This window comes from Eublepharis macularius, chromosome 5, assembly GCF_028583425.1.
Source record: "Eublepharis macularius isolate TG4126 chromosome 5, MPM_Emac_v1.0, whole genome shotgun sequence".
NCBI lineage: Eukaryota > Metazoa > Chordata > Lepidosauria > Squamata > Eublepharidae > Eublepharis > Eublepharis macularius.
This window is the reverse complement of record NC_072794.1, coordinates 14,121,163-14,135,622: the sequence shown is the minus strand read 5'-3', so window position 1 is coordinate 14,135,622 and position 14,460 is coordinate 14,121,163. Positions and strand designations below refer to the sequence as shown.

The 14,460-nt window shown below is 48.4% G+C and overlaps 1 protein-coding gene across 2 annotated transcripts in view; it reads right to left on the bottom strand.

The window, feature by feature from the left end:
• The window catches only part of HDGFL2 (HDGF like 2), a 28,576-nt gene extending 14,116 nt beyond the window's left edge, over nt 1-14,460 (bottom strand). Inside the window, exons 1-8 of one of the 2 annotated variants that reach the window (XM_054981939.1) lie at nt 14,313-14,460; nt 9,966-10,042; nt 9,730-9,868; nt 8,423-8,614; nt 7,927-8,040; nt 7,147-7,218; nt 3,772-3,931; nt 761-839 (exon numbers count right to left, since the gene is read on the bottom strand). In XM_054981939.1, the coding sequence (XP_054837914.1) occupies nt 761-839; nt 3,772-3,931; nt 7,147-7,218; nt 7,927-8,040; nt 8,423-8,614; nt 9,730-9,868; nt 9,966-10,042; nt 14,313-14,384 (905 nt within the window). In that variant the 5' untranslated portion in view covers nt 14,385-14,460. The remainder of the gene's footprint in view (nt 1-760; nt 840-3,771; nt 3,932-7,146; nt 7,219-7,926; nt 8,041-8,422; nt 8,615-9,729; nt 9,869-9,965; nt 10,043-14,312) is intronic. The other variant, XM_054981940.1, reaches the window with a different exon arrangement.

The window sequence follows — 14,460 nt, the reverse complement described above, 5'->3', positions numbered from 1 at the left end:
AGGAAGGCCAACTCTCCCCCTGTCGATGCAACTAGTATGCAGACATAGTCATGCAGATTCCATTTAAGCATGGTGGTGAAAAGCCAGCCTCCACCGATTTATCCAACGCCCTTTTAAAGTCCAGTAAGCCAGTGGCCGTCACTACATCCTGTGGCAGTGAGTTCCACCGTTAATTACTTGGAGTGAAGAAGTGCTTCTTTTGTCTGTCCTGAATCTACTGCCTGTCAACTTTGTTTGCTGCTCAGCACTTCTAGCGTTATAGGAAGGGGAGGGAGAAAAGTTCTCTCTGCCTATGTCGGAAAAAGGCGACTGGGCTACCTGACAATGCTGGGTGGTAGAAGGCTCACCAAACGGATGCAACCTCAGTGTGTTTCTGAGGAAAAATGTTACAGGAAGTAAGCTGAAGTTGGCCATAGATAGGTCTCCTCTTTCACCCATTTCAACTCTCCTTAAGCAGGTGGCTGCCACCAACTCGTGGCAACGAACACTCCCATTCAGGTTGGGAAGCGGACCTTCTGAAGTTGAATGAGGAGAGGATAAATTGTCTGCGGGTGACTGGAGAGAAGGATGAATTAAACGATCCCTGCAGAAGACTCGGAAAACCCCAAAGAGTTCAGAAACAGGAGCTGACACGGCTAACAGGCTGAGCTTATTTTACTGCAGGATTGCCAGTCCTCCAGGAAACAACTGTCCAATCCCATCCCCTGTCTGGCTTCCGGCTCCTCTCTTAAGAGTGCAGCCCCCCCCCCCCAACTCTCACCTGTCACTGCTGGAGCTGCTTGGAAGCCTCTCTGGCTTGGGTTTCCTCCCACGAGGCTTGGGGGGCGGCTTTTCTACTACTTGGGGGGAGGGTGGCAGAAGAGGAAGAAGAAAGAGCAGAGGTTTAGCTAAGTGGGAAAGTAGGTACACAAACCCCACCAACCTCGTCCTAATGCAGGGCTCCCAATGGCAAAGCGACAGACACACACACACAAATCAAGTCAGACTCTTGCAGTGACTATTCAGGAAGGCATGAGCAACCCCCTCCACTGGAGCAGAGAGCAGAGGCCCGTCCAGTCCGGCATCTTAAGAGACCAGCCTCTCAAGGAAGTCAACAGCCCTTCTTCAGGGATCCAGGACAGAAACTTTGCTGGGGCTTAATTTTCCCATGGAAAATTTTCCACCTCTAAAGGCTCACTGTTTCTTACAACTCTCAGTAACAAAGAGATGCCATTGCCAAAAGGCAAGCTCGGTAGTTTCCAAGGAGTATTTAATGCATTTCCAAGGAATGGTGTAACAGTACATGTATATTTCACTGATTTTTAAACAGGGCAGGCAGAGCGTAGGGGGAAATAAAGCCCAAATAAATACAATAGACCAAATTTTGAAAAATCGTATTGTGAATTCACCTGATTGGCTAGGCAGGTTGCATGAAAACCCGCAATAAAATTCTTATTTATATGTCTTCAATTACATGGAGCAGATACTGTAATCCCCAATCTGACAGGGAACTAGCAAGTCAGAGAAAAAGAGGGGCCAGTCACCACATTTACTTTAAAGGAAGTTGACCCTAAATGTTAGATGACAGACCCACCACCATGTTATACACATTTTAAAATTACTGGACATAACTACAAGTGGTATGAGAATGTAAGACCGCCACCCTTTTTTGATGGCCTCAGTAACTTGCATTTAAAAAAATACCGTACATTCTGTTAAATAGAATTTCATTCACAACATTCCATGCACGATTCTTTGGGTGCGCTAAAATTACATTGCTGTCCTAAACAGAGTTGCACCCTTCTAAGTCCGCTGCTGTCAGTGGGTTTAGAACAGTGTAACTCTGCTCAGGATTGCACCGTTAGTGTGTTACCAGTTTTCAGTGAATTTCATTTTCCTCCTAAGTAAAAACAATGTAAGTGGAAGAGTACGCTATATTGTCTTGAAATAAAAATAATTTCCTCATAACACTGGATTTCTTTGAAGATTTAAGCCCATCCTAGAAGCACTTTTTGCCCTAACTGAACATCTCAATTCAAGCACTTTTGAGGTACTTTTTAAGTTTGGGAGGAAATTGTCAGCCCAAAGCCAGGTTTTTGGTAAAAAATAGCTGAACTTAGGTTTAGAATGGTGTTGTCAGGCTCCGGCCTAGTTCAGATGTGCAGCGGCTGGGCTGATTAGTAGAACCTGAGGAGTCGTCTCCGAGTTCCCCAAAGATTCGGCCTTGGGAGACTCTCCTCAGAGAGGGTCCGTGTTCACTCCCTAGACTTTCGCACACCTGAAACGCTAATCAATAGCTCAGCCCTGACAGGCTCTCGAGTTGTCGGGTGATGCACTGCGTTGTGAAAAACACGGCTTCTCGGCTCACCCAGTCCTAATCCATTCCTTTCTTCTCTGAGCTTGTTTTCTTTGACCAAGCTCAGACTGCGATGCAAGTAGGCCAGAGAGAAGCTGAAAGCTGCATGCAATTCGTCACCTCAGCACGTCCCTATGCCAGACCAGCAAGGCAAGGGACAGGGCCTGCGTTCTAATGGATGCCAAACAGAGATGCCTAGGTAGCTGGCTCTCAGGTTTTCAGATAGGCAGATTTTATGTAGCGACAGTACGGTTTTCTTATTTTAATGTCTGCTGCCTGTGTAAGAGTGCTTTATGCCTTTTTGCAAACACTCCTTAAGCTAATGAATTTAACTGTTATTAAGCTGAGTCTGGAATTCGTGACTTGGGCATGGGTACACCTCAGAACAAACCCAGAGACTGGAAAGCCAAGGCCTTTGGGAAAGGTAGAACTTTCAGTCTCACAAACAAAAGGGAATGCATCCCTTCGGCATGATTGCTGAAATGGCTGGAGGAAGGGAGGCAGCCTTCCTTACAGGATAGTCATGTACAAGGGTCTGTACCTTAAAGAGTAAGACCATTTTGGCACGAACTTTTGTGAGCAACAGCTCACTTTAGAGGCACTGAAATTCACATCTCGTGGTGGTGGAAAAGTGCTGGAAAATCACAGCTGACTTATGGCTACCCCATAAGGCTTTCAAGGCAAGAGACTTCAGAGGTGGCTTGTCATTGCCTGAGTCTGTATAGCAACTGTGGACTTCCTTGGTGGCCCTCCCACCCAAGTACTAATTTGGGCCGACCCTGCTTAGCTTCCAAGATCTGACAAGTCCTGGTTAAATACCCAGCTGGGAGTGGTAGCGGAAAACGTTACAGAGAGTCTGGTGTAAAACAAGATTGAGCCAGAGAGAAATCTGTTGACTCAGAGAGGGTGTAAGACACTTGCAACCAAGGATAGCAGAGTCAACTAAACATCAAATCTAACTGCGGAATGAAATGAGATAGAGGAACAAATTAAGACATCTGAAAGGCTGCTTTGACTACTACCACGCTTTCATTTCGGACATTAGAAAATTTTCCAGTGCAAATTCTTTTGGAAAACCAATTTCACTGCTTCCTTTCACCTCTCCCCAATGCAGACGGCCTCTAACCATGTTAAGTTCCATGTTCCAACATCATCCCTGTGCTCTTTAAATACAGAACTATATTCATTATTCTCTTCCCTTCTCTAAAGTGGGGTCAATGCTCCTGCTTTCAGCTTTCCACGTCCCTCCCTTTTCTAGCGGGGAAAAGAATATATTGCTCGGGAGAGCAAAGGATTTGCCAAAACCATTGAGCCAAAAAGCCTGCCCTCCTCTAGCTGTGTAAGCTCACACAAGGCAAAAAAAAAGGGGGGGCGGGGGAGAAATCACATGTACGTCCATGACAGGGCCAGTTATAGTAACAAAACAGGGCAGCTACCTGGCTTCCGGCCCCGGGATGGCTTCTTGACAGACTCGTCTGAGTCAGACTCAGAATCCGATTTTGGCGCCGGGGCCCTGGCGTTCTCTTCCTCCTCCTCCTCTTCCTCCTCCTCCGAATCGGGCTTGGACTCTGAGTCAGAAGGTGATTCCACTTTGGGCTGAAAAGTCAAGAAAGCCTCGTTAGGCCAGAATCCGACATTCGGCGAGGTGCCCCTCTGGGGAAAGAAGGTTCCATTCCGCTATTGTGCCTCACGTTGGGAGGGCACGAGAGGAACTGAAGCTGGAGACCGTTCCATCCTGACGCCCGAGGAAATGTCAGGGGCCTGTCCTCTTGAGCTGAAGGAGACGGGTGGGATCAAGGTTTTGAGTGGGGAGTTTCTTCCTACCATCGGCATTTGTTAGTGTTGCAAGCTATGCTTTGGGGTGGAAGGGTGTTAATCAACAAAAAGTTAAGTAAGCGGGGGAACCCAAACGTCGCTCGGGCAGCCCAGACTGAAAGGCAGCCCAGAAACAACTTCAATTACAGCCCGTGGCTTTAACAAAAAACTGGGTTTTTGAAAATCCCCTTTCTAAAGGCGAGCTCGTTTTACTAAATTCTAGTCTCTCTGACTTTCCTGATCCAGAGGAGTTAGCTGTATTAGTCTGTAGTTGCAAAACAATAGAGAGTCCAGTAGCTCCTTTAAGATTAACCAACTTTATTGTAGCATAAGCTTTTGAGAACCACAGCTCTCTTTGTCAGAGGCATCTGACGAAGAGAGCTGCGGTTCTCAAAAGCTTATGCTACAATAAAATTGGTTAGTTTTGAAGGTGCTACTGAACTCTCTACTGTTTTGACTTTCCTGAGTATCTCAGAAGGCAACCAAGTTTTCCTGCTGTGCAGGTTTTATTTAAATCCAGAACCTACTGAAACAGAGGCAGAGTGAGGCGATGAATGGCCTGGGGGCAGAACGGACTGTACTGTCTTGGGTGGGAGATGCCATTCTGAAATATTTCAAACGTAGAAGGCTCCGGTCTAGCCCTGCTCTCTCTCTCATCCAACACTGGTGATTTTCTACATGCAGGAAACTTCTGACATGGGAGCGGTAGTATTTTATTCCTTTACTTCACTTATGCCTCATCTTCCTACCCAATGGGAACCCAAAGCAGCTCGCTGTTCTCCGTTTTAGCCTCACAACAACCCTGTGAGGTAGTTTAGGCTGGGGGCACACACCTGGCCCCAGGTCACCCAGCAAGCTTCCACGGCAGAGTGGGGATTTGAACTGGAGTCTCCCACACTCTGGTCTAACGCTCTACCCGTTACATCACACCGGGTCTCATAAAAAGGGCAACTTTCTACCTCCAGACCATTCGGCCATATTTAGGAGTCGACTGCCTCAACCTGCTACACAGGTACATCCGGGCCAAAGCCTCGGGAAGTGAAAGTGAATGCTGATCCATCCCTTCACCTGTGGCCTCCATCTCCTTTCCCTGCCTGGGTTGAATTCTACACTGGAAGCTCCCCACGGCCAGGCCAGTCGGTCTATACAGCACCATGCAGACTGATGGCGCTGTAGTACTCGGAAGGGATTCAAACCATGCCAATTCACTGCCACTGCTTGCCGAGACAGAGCCCACCCCTCTTGTAAATTCAGACAGTCTGTTTGACCCCCTCCCTGCAAAGCAGCCAGATTTCCAAATTCAGCGCTTCTCAAACTTGAAAGCTGCAGAGGTAAGATCTCCTCTGCTGCCTTGGAAACTGTCTTTAAAAATACTAACCTGTCTTCATGTGTGTGTTTTATGTGCCAGCAGGTCGCCTCCAACCTATGGCGATCCTATGAACGAAAGACCTCCAAAAAGTCTTATCATTAGCAGACTTGCTCAGATCCTGCAAACTGGAGGACCTGGCTTCTTTTATTGAGTCCAGCTATCTCGCTTTGGGCCCTTCTCTTTTCCTGCTGCCTTCCACTTTTCCTAGCATTACTGACTTTTCCAGAGAATCCTGTCTTCTCGTGATGTGACCAAAGTACAAAAACCTGTTTTGTCATTGTTTTGTCTTCATGGAAGCCCACTATTTGACATGCCTGCATGAGTCTCTGATCTTGGGTGACTATCTGATCTATTTGACTGGAAAGACAAAATGCCATAACAGGGGTTCATGCAGCAATATCACGGACAACCTCCTCTTCATTCTGCTGTGAAACAGTGACTGAATGAGGTCAGGGCATCGCATCGCTCTGGAGGCAGCCTCCATGGCCGGACCCTTTGAGCTCACAGGACCCTCTGATCTGTTTTTCACAGCCAAGCAGACCTTGTTGCACATCTGGGGAACAGCTGCAGCCTCCGCTCCCTTTTCAAGAGGGTGCTCAGGGCTCAAGTTCTTCACTAGCAAGCTGTCAACACCAAAGCGTCAACCAGCGACAGGCGTGTCACGTTTAGGCTGAGCTTATCAAAACATATCGCTGGAGAGTCTCAGAGGTGGAGAGGAGGGCTAGGGAGGAGAGACGACCTAACATCAGCTAATCACAAACACAGATAGCGGAGAAAAGCCCCTCTAGCAGCCGGTGAGAAGAAGAGAGGTTATGCAAGTGGTGGACTGGATCCCAGGAACTGCCTTTTGTGGAATGTGAGTCCTGTCTCTCCCCACTCCCACTGCAGCCCAAGATGTCCCCCACAAAGCAGCTCTTGGGGGATCCTTCTCCCAGGAACAACATGCGGGGGAGGGGGGGTCATAGGTTTGCCACAGGCAGGGGGAAATAATTGAAAACCGATCGGCCCATCCATCTGCAGAACCCAACCCTGTATATTTATCAGATGTGCTTCCGATCAAGTATTGTCTATTAATCATCCATTACCTGGCCATTACTTTAGCATCTTGGAAGCCAAGAATGCCCTTGTGGTGTAGTGGGCAGCTCTTTTTTCCCCCCATGACATTGTCAGCTGCTACTCCGGCACAAGCCAGAGGGGAGGAAGAAGCCTAGCAATGCATCACAGCTAAAGCAACTGGAAGTTCAAACTTGATATTTTTTTTAAAATAGCAGGTGTTTTGCATTTTTCTCTGACCTCTTTTTAAAATTTTGAAACTGTAGGCTGGTGTTTCAAGACAAAAGCCCCAGAAAAGATCAGTTTGATGAACCTGACTTCGCAGCGGTAACAGCTGTAAAGCTCGCTACGTTTCTCCCAGTTGTGGTGAGCTGGTTCTTGCAATGGGCTTCAGTGTTCAACCAGTTGATGATTAAAGCATCTTTTTGCTGTTCTAAACTAAGCTCATGCTTTAAAAATGTCAGACCAGTCCACTGGCTGAGCTTGCCTCAACTGGCCTGCTGCCCAGCAGTATTTCCACCTCAGTGAGGACTCACAAGAAGACACGGCCTTCACAAGCCTCTCCCCCACTTACTTTTTTCTTCCATCCACCAGCAGGGGCCCTTCGGGAAGCCCGGGGCGGAGGCTTCTTCTCAGGGGTGAAGTCCTACAAAAACAAGGCATGCAAATTCACAAGGAAGTTCCTCCCCCTTGGCCCAACACAGGAAGTGATGTTAACTTTTCATCTGTGCCAGCAACAGCTCTTCCAAATAACCTCCCACAGAGCATTGCAAGAACATGTTTCTAGAGCTCCACTATATTCCTGCACATTTTATTTTTCTAGTTGCCCGGTTATAGGTCTTGTCACTATTAATGTTTACTGCTCTTAGGAGCAAAACTTGCCAAGGGGGTTTCTGATCATAATGAATACGACAGAATGGCTGTTGATATCAAGACACCAGAAGAGTCCAAGCAGGATCAGACCAAAGTCCATCTGGTCCAGCATCCTATTTCCCTTAACAGCCATACCTCCCATGCAATCCGGTATTTAGAAGTCTGTAGGTGGATGTTCCATTAAATCATCTAGTCATCCGGAGACTATGTCTTTTAAACCCATTCAAGGTAGCGGCAGCACATTCCATAAATTAACTCTGTGCTCTGTGTAAGATGACTTCCTTTCACCTCTCCTCTGTCTCCTGCTCACAAACCTCAGCAGGGAATCTCAAGTCCTAGTAGCTCAAGGAAGGAGAACCCCTCTCTACCCACTGCCTCGAAACGACACAGTTTTTAAAATGTTCCCTTTAAGAAACCCGCCAATGGCCCCTGGTTCAAAACCCGAAGTCGCCACACGGGTGCCTCCCACTAGTTGACTCACTTGATCACTGTACTTCTCCGACTCGGAAGAACTTTCAGAATTCTCCTCTGATGGAGATGGGCTCGCCTGGTCAAGGTCGCTCGAAGACTTCCGGGGCCGCTTTGCCACTGGCATCTGCAGACAGCAGAGATGCAAGAAAGGGTGTTTATTTCTTGGGCTGGTGAAAGGATAAAGTCTTCTACTTCCCAACAGCCAGGGAAATTGTTTATATGGTTTCTATACTACCTGTCCTGGGCCCAGAATGATTGCAAGAAAGGCAAGTATATAAACATTTAAAATAAATAAATAAAAGAACAAGCCTTTGGAGAGTACAAACTATCTGTGGATTAGGTGACTCCCAACTGACCCATTTGCGAAGCTGGAAAAATTGACCCCCTTCACGATCCCCTATGTAACTAAAGTGAAGTCCCACCCACTTTGGGCATGGCCAGCCTATCCAGACCTTACAGTGTGACTCGCCTTCATCTTGTCTCCACCTCCTAAATATAATACTCACTTTCATGGGCAATGATTTCCGCTTCCCGCCGCTGTGGTCGCTCCCCTTCTCAGAGTCGTCATCGCTGTCCACCTTCTCTCCGGCCCCTCCCGCAGCCCCGACCGCTGCCACCGGCTCCTCCTCTTCCGGAACATCACTTCCTCCACCGACGGGGTCAATATCGGCAACTTCGCTATCGGAGGAGCTCACTGGCTATTGCACGGGGAGGGAATAAGGGAGGCAAATGACTAGAGATCTGGTTCACACGGGCTCATGTTATGTATCCACAACCTGGTCTTGTGAAGAATGAACGTGGGGAGGAGGCTGAAGAGTGCAGAGGTGAGAGAGGAAGCTGCTTGGAGGGAGCAAGTTAAAAAAAAACTAAGACTGCAATAGGAGAGGCAGTAGAGGGAGGGCACTGGTTGAGCCAGAACCCAGATTCACATCAAGGGTTGACACAGCATGATGGAGAGAACATCAGACTTTTCCCTAGGGAAGTCATGAGTTCCAATCCTTCCTTGGCTGGGGCAAATTCCATCTCTCAGCCCAAGCTATGCTTCAGAGTGGCTTGGAAACGAAATGAGATACCTTCCCCACCCTTGCAACACACTCAGAGCTCCTCAGGAAAAGGATGGTTTATGAACATTAGACATCCCACCCGTAAGATCCAAAAAACATTCTAAAAGCCAATGCAAACACACACAAACCCCTCGGAATCCCATGGATTATGCTCAGCAACTTCTTACAATGCTTGCATGACTATTTTGTTTCTTAGTTAGGGAGAAGGATAGAGAGAGATGCAAAGCGTTAGAGTACAGCCATGTGCTCAAACCCTGGGTCAAGACTTTCCCCCTCAAAACATTTTGCAGGCCACAGAAGGATCCTTAGCTCAACAGTTCAGTCCTCACCAAAGCAGTTTCCCACTGAGACGGACCAATGGCCCAGACTGGCACCGGTTTGCAGGACCGAATGGATTTTTCCTAACAGTCAAGATTCTTTAACTGGGCACTGACCCTTGGACTTTCTGCATGCCAAGGAGACCACGGGTGGGATGCAATTCCTCTGCTCGAAGCCAGCTGATTTTTGCTCACATGTGCACAAAGCTGCCTTCTCGTCCAGGCAGTCTACCTGTAGGCAGGCCTGTAACGTCTACTGGCAGCCTCTTCAAACTCGAGATGCCAGCGACTAACACTGTGACCGCGAGAGTGGTCACAGTGGCACCAGCACTAAGACTTGGATCCTTGCCCCTGTCCTTCCACCCATAGTTGTACTAAGATTACTAATTATTATTTCCCAGGAGATTGGAAAGCCTTGCTCTGGTCGCTCACCGGAGGTGCACTGTAGCTGGCGTGAGGGTTGTTCTGGATTTCCCACAGTCCCTCATTAAAGCCTTTCCGCTTGTTGGGTTTCCCATACTTGTCCTTGTATTTCTCGTAGGGGAAGAGGTCCTTGGGCCCCAAGAAGGCCCTGTGGGGAGAGGAGATAATACAAACAGGTTGAGATCAGCGTTGGAGAGGCAAGCAGCAAAAAAAAGGGCCCCCTCCCTCCTGAGACTGGAACTTACGTCTCATGGGTGCCAAAGAAGAAAATTGGGTATTTGTTGGGCGGAGGCTTCACGGCGCCATCGATAATGTCATCAATCTGGAAAAAGAAGAACAAGATGGAGAATGGTTAGAGGTGACCGCCCTAAGGTATGCAAACCGGAACTTGGAATCAAAATCCATTGGTAGTCAGCAGAAAATGGGAGATTCGTAACTACAGGTATCCTGTGGATGGGTTGCAGAAGGGGACATCCGCAGGGGACAGAAGCGGCAGGATAAACGGTGCATGGCCCTTCCCTCGCCCACAATTTTTTCTTTAGAATCCTGTCCCATCTGAGCATGCTTCTGAAACACATTTGCCAATCCAACGGGGGGAAATGGAGCTGGAAGAGGAAAGGGCAAGCCTTTTCCATGCACTGAGTTGACCACTGCTGTTAAAACACATCTACCCTTTTAGCAAAGCAACCAACTAGAAGTGCATCCAGAAGACTGCTGGCAACCATCTTTCCTAGAGGGCCAAGCCCTTCCACCCGTTCTGGCTTTCAAGCTCAGCTGCCACAGATACCAATCTCTTCACTTCTTCCGGGTTGGCACGGCCAGGAAGCACCACTCCAGGAGGGGCTAGATTCTGCTTTGAGGCCTTCAGCTGTTGACACCTAATATAGATATTGGTTACCTGATAAAGCAATTCCCTGTATAACATCTAATGAGTATTGCCCTGACTGTGTCAACATAATTTACTGCTTTAACTTTGTCTGCTCCCAATCAGCCTCTAAATGGGACAGATAAAGTCTACGTTGGCTGTAACTGGATCATTCAGCAATAAACTATCTGACCTTCTAGGAGGTTACCCACAGGGTCTCTGCAACAAGCCACTCTCCCAGGGGAACCTCCTTCCAATCAGGAGGCTGGCTCTAAGCAGGACCCACCTGAGGCACGGAAGGCAGCCTCCTCTGAAGAAAGACCAGAGTGCATAGGAATGATTTGTCTTGTCTTGAAGCAGGCCTCCAATTTATATTTGCAAAAACAGCATCTCGGCCATCCAAAGTTTTTCAAATGCTTTTCTTAATAAGCTTCACTTCAGTTCCATGGCGGAAACCCTTCGTTTGGAATGCAAAGTCTCAGGGGCAGGAGGAATGCGGTTGTCCTCGCATACACACACGTCTTAGAACAAGGGACTGACTAGTATACGTTTGGGGTGCAAACTCCATCTCGGCAAGTATGAGCACGCAGAAGCAGCCCTTTCAAACTCTCCGCAACACATTGAAATAGGACTAAATTAGCCAACCACGTGGAGCATGAAACTCAGTGCAAGAAACTGCTCCCCCCTTTCCTATTGTTCAGGAGCAAGACCCTCAAAACTGCAGGGATGGTACCAGGTTCTGCACAATGACGGGATGCAGCAGGGTGTCAGGCACAGCGCTAAACCATATGAGCCTGGAAGTGACAGGCTACATTTCTTCCAGGTTTTGGGGTGTACAGATACAGAAAGCTTGGGGGCTACAGCTGTGAGGGTTGGGAGGTGGCAGGATCCAGTTATTGCCAAGTCCACATCAGTAGCCCTGGTCCCCCCTCCCTAACATCATTTTGGGGCTCCATAAAGTGAATCCAAACCCACAGAAGCAGACACGTGGCCAAAGTCGAGCTGCAGGAAATAGCTATGCCAGTACAAGATACTAGAATGCAGAGAATCAAGATGTCAACCACGACACAATGGGCAGGAAAGAACCTTTCCAAGATAGCAAGTTTACAGGCTCAAACGCATGGAAAGCCCCACAGGGAGGCATAAAACCGAAATCCTTCTCCCCTGCCTTTCATTCCTGGAAAGCAAAAAGCTACCCCAACCATTCAACAGAGAGGGGAGGAGCCATACGGCAACAGATACGCGAGGGCCTGCTCTGTTCAGAAAAATGTTCCCTGACCTCAAAATCAGAAGATCTGGAATCCAAAATCCCAAAAGGACCTGGAAGCCAACCCCTGCACATAATTTCGGGGGAAAGCAAAAATATGGAATTTCACACTCCCTATAAACAAACCATGACTTTCCCCAATGGTACAGTATATGGCTGTGGATGAAATAGCCACCCCTCCTGCAGCTGTTATATGGAAAACTCCCCCCCCCCTCAGCTGTGTATGAAAACAGCAACATTTCCTACCATGAGTTTAGAGGTGCAAGACTACTAATGCCCAAAGGGCAAATATACAGCGTTAATCACAAGCTCAATCCTGTAAGATTCCATTTCCCAACATGGGTCTGGGGAGCACGTGCATGCACTATTAATAAAGCCTCCATGATTCCAGTCCTTTTGCACTGCCCAGTCCAGGTGCATGCGCGCGCACACACACACACACACAGCACAATGGTGGTAGATGTCAGACAATATGGTTGTGGCATCTATCCTTGTACAGTCAAGAGAGACACCCTCTGTGGAAGTGGCTATAGACAGAAAGGAAGATCGGGGTTCCCCCTCCCCACCACAACATGTGTCATCACATGTCTTGAATTCACAGAACAGGTTACAGTTATAACAATAATATACTTTTTTTGTGAGCAGAACTTTCGTTTAGAGGACTGTCTGATGTCAGGGTTATAAGGTCAATATGGTATATGGGGGCCCAATCCGCTCCTCCTTCTTTCGCACCTGCAAAGTTATGGAGGTTGTTGTGGGTTTTCCAGGCTGTATTGCCGTGGTCTTGGCATTGTAGTTCCTGACGTTTCGCCAGCAGCTGTGGCTGGCATCTTCAGTGTCACTGAGAGATCTCTGTCTTTTGGTGCTACACCTCTGAAGATGCCAGCCACAGCTGCTGGCGAAACGTCAGGAACTACAATGCCAAGACCACGGCAATACAGCCTGGAAAACCCACAACAACCATCGTTCTCCGGCCGTGAAAGCCTACGACAATACAAAGTTATGGAGGTTAGGAAAATAAACAACAAAACCTGCTAGTGTCCCAAGACATACAAAACCAAATGGCTACGGCTGAACAATAAAAATCTCAAAAGGTGTAGAGAAATGATCTCTTCTCCTCCACTGCCAAGAGGCTGTTGTGACAGGAAAGCACAGAGCACAGTTGTGGCAGTTATGGGCAGCACCTTTCCCAGAAGGGTGCAATAGTCTCCAAATAAAAACGAGAAGCCCCCCTCGCAATCAAAAAATCAAAGGGGTGCAAAAATTGCATATTTGCAACTGCGCCGTTATGGGAATGCTCGGGAAAGGGCCCACTCCTACACTGCAAGACCCTGGGAATATCAGAAGGCAAAACTAGATCACAGAAGCACCCTGCTGCATAATTTCTGGGCCAGGAGCAAGTGGCTCCACCACGTGATGGAGCAGACATATACTTCCAATACTTTGCCAAATCTCAGGGTACAGAAAATTCATCACCTTCATTTTGTATCGCTTTGGCAATACTCGTCTAATGCTGCCAATTATTATCACATGCTGGATGGAGAGAGTGCAGAAAGTCCAACCCCTCCTCCAAATGCTGGATACACATGTGAAATCCAACAATGGAAAGCAAACATGGTACCCTTGCAAGGTGCAGTATTATCACCTTCAGCTTCCCCTAACAGTGCCACTTTGGGGTAGGATGGCTCTTCCGCACAAACAGCACAGAGAACCGACTTCTGTGCAAGTACAATATTAGCACCTTCAGCATCGTTTCGCCTTGCAGAAAGATTCTCCTCACACACACAAAGGCCACAACAGGTCCTGTGCAAAATCTCAGTCCAACCCAACTTCCTCCAGCTCATGCAAAATCCAGAGGCGACACCAATAATAAAGTAGTATTTCGGTGGGTGGTAACTGCAAACCTAAAACTTGTACGAGCAAGGGGGCTGCAAGGTAATTGCAAACGCATATGAGCAAACGCCACTAAAAACTTGGCCTATTGCAAGGTGCAGGTGGAACTTCCCCACATCCAGCACTCCTCGGCTGCACTGTGTTGAGGGGTGCAGGAGACTCCCTCTCCGCAACAATAACACCAGATCTAACCTCATGCAAAAATCTCAGGGTGCAAAAAAATGCAACACCTCTCCAAGTCCCCTCCAGTGCAAGATGCAGGTTCAAGGTCATCAAAGACTGTGCCTATATTACTACGATCTGAGAGCAAGAGGATTTTCACGCGCACACACACACACACAAGGGCCAACCCTCTTGTGGAATCACAACGTGCAACACCCCCCATTCCATTGCAAAAACAAATGGGCAATAATGGCAGGATTGGGCGAGGGGGGAGTTGCAGGGGAGACTCCCACGTGCACCCCTCCCCCAGCCCCTCCCATGAAGAGCCTTGCTGGGTGCAATGAGGGGGTTCGGGGGGAGGGTCGCCGTTGCTAAGCAACAGACCCCGGCCCGTCTCTCACCCACCCGAGCCGGCCAGTGCGGGTATCCCTTCATCTTGGCGAAGACGAGGTCCCCGGCCTTGAAGCCGTGCGGCATCTCGGCGGCGGCGGCAGCGGCGAGAAGCGAGCAGGCCCCGGCCAGGCCTCAGGCTTCGCCAGGCAACGGCGGAGGG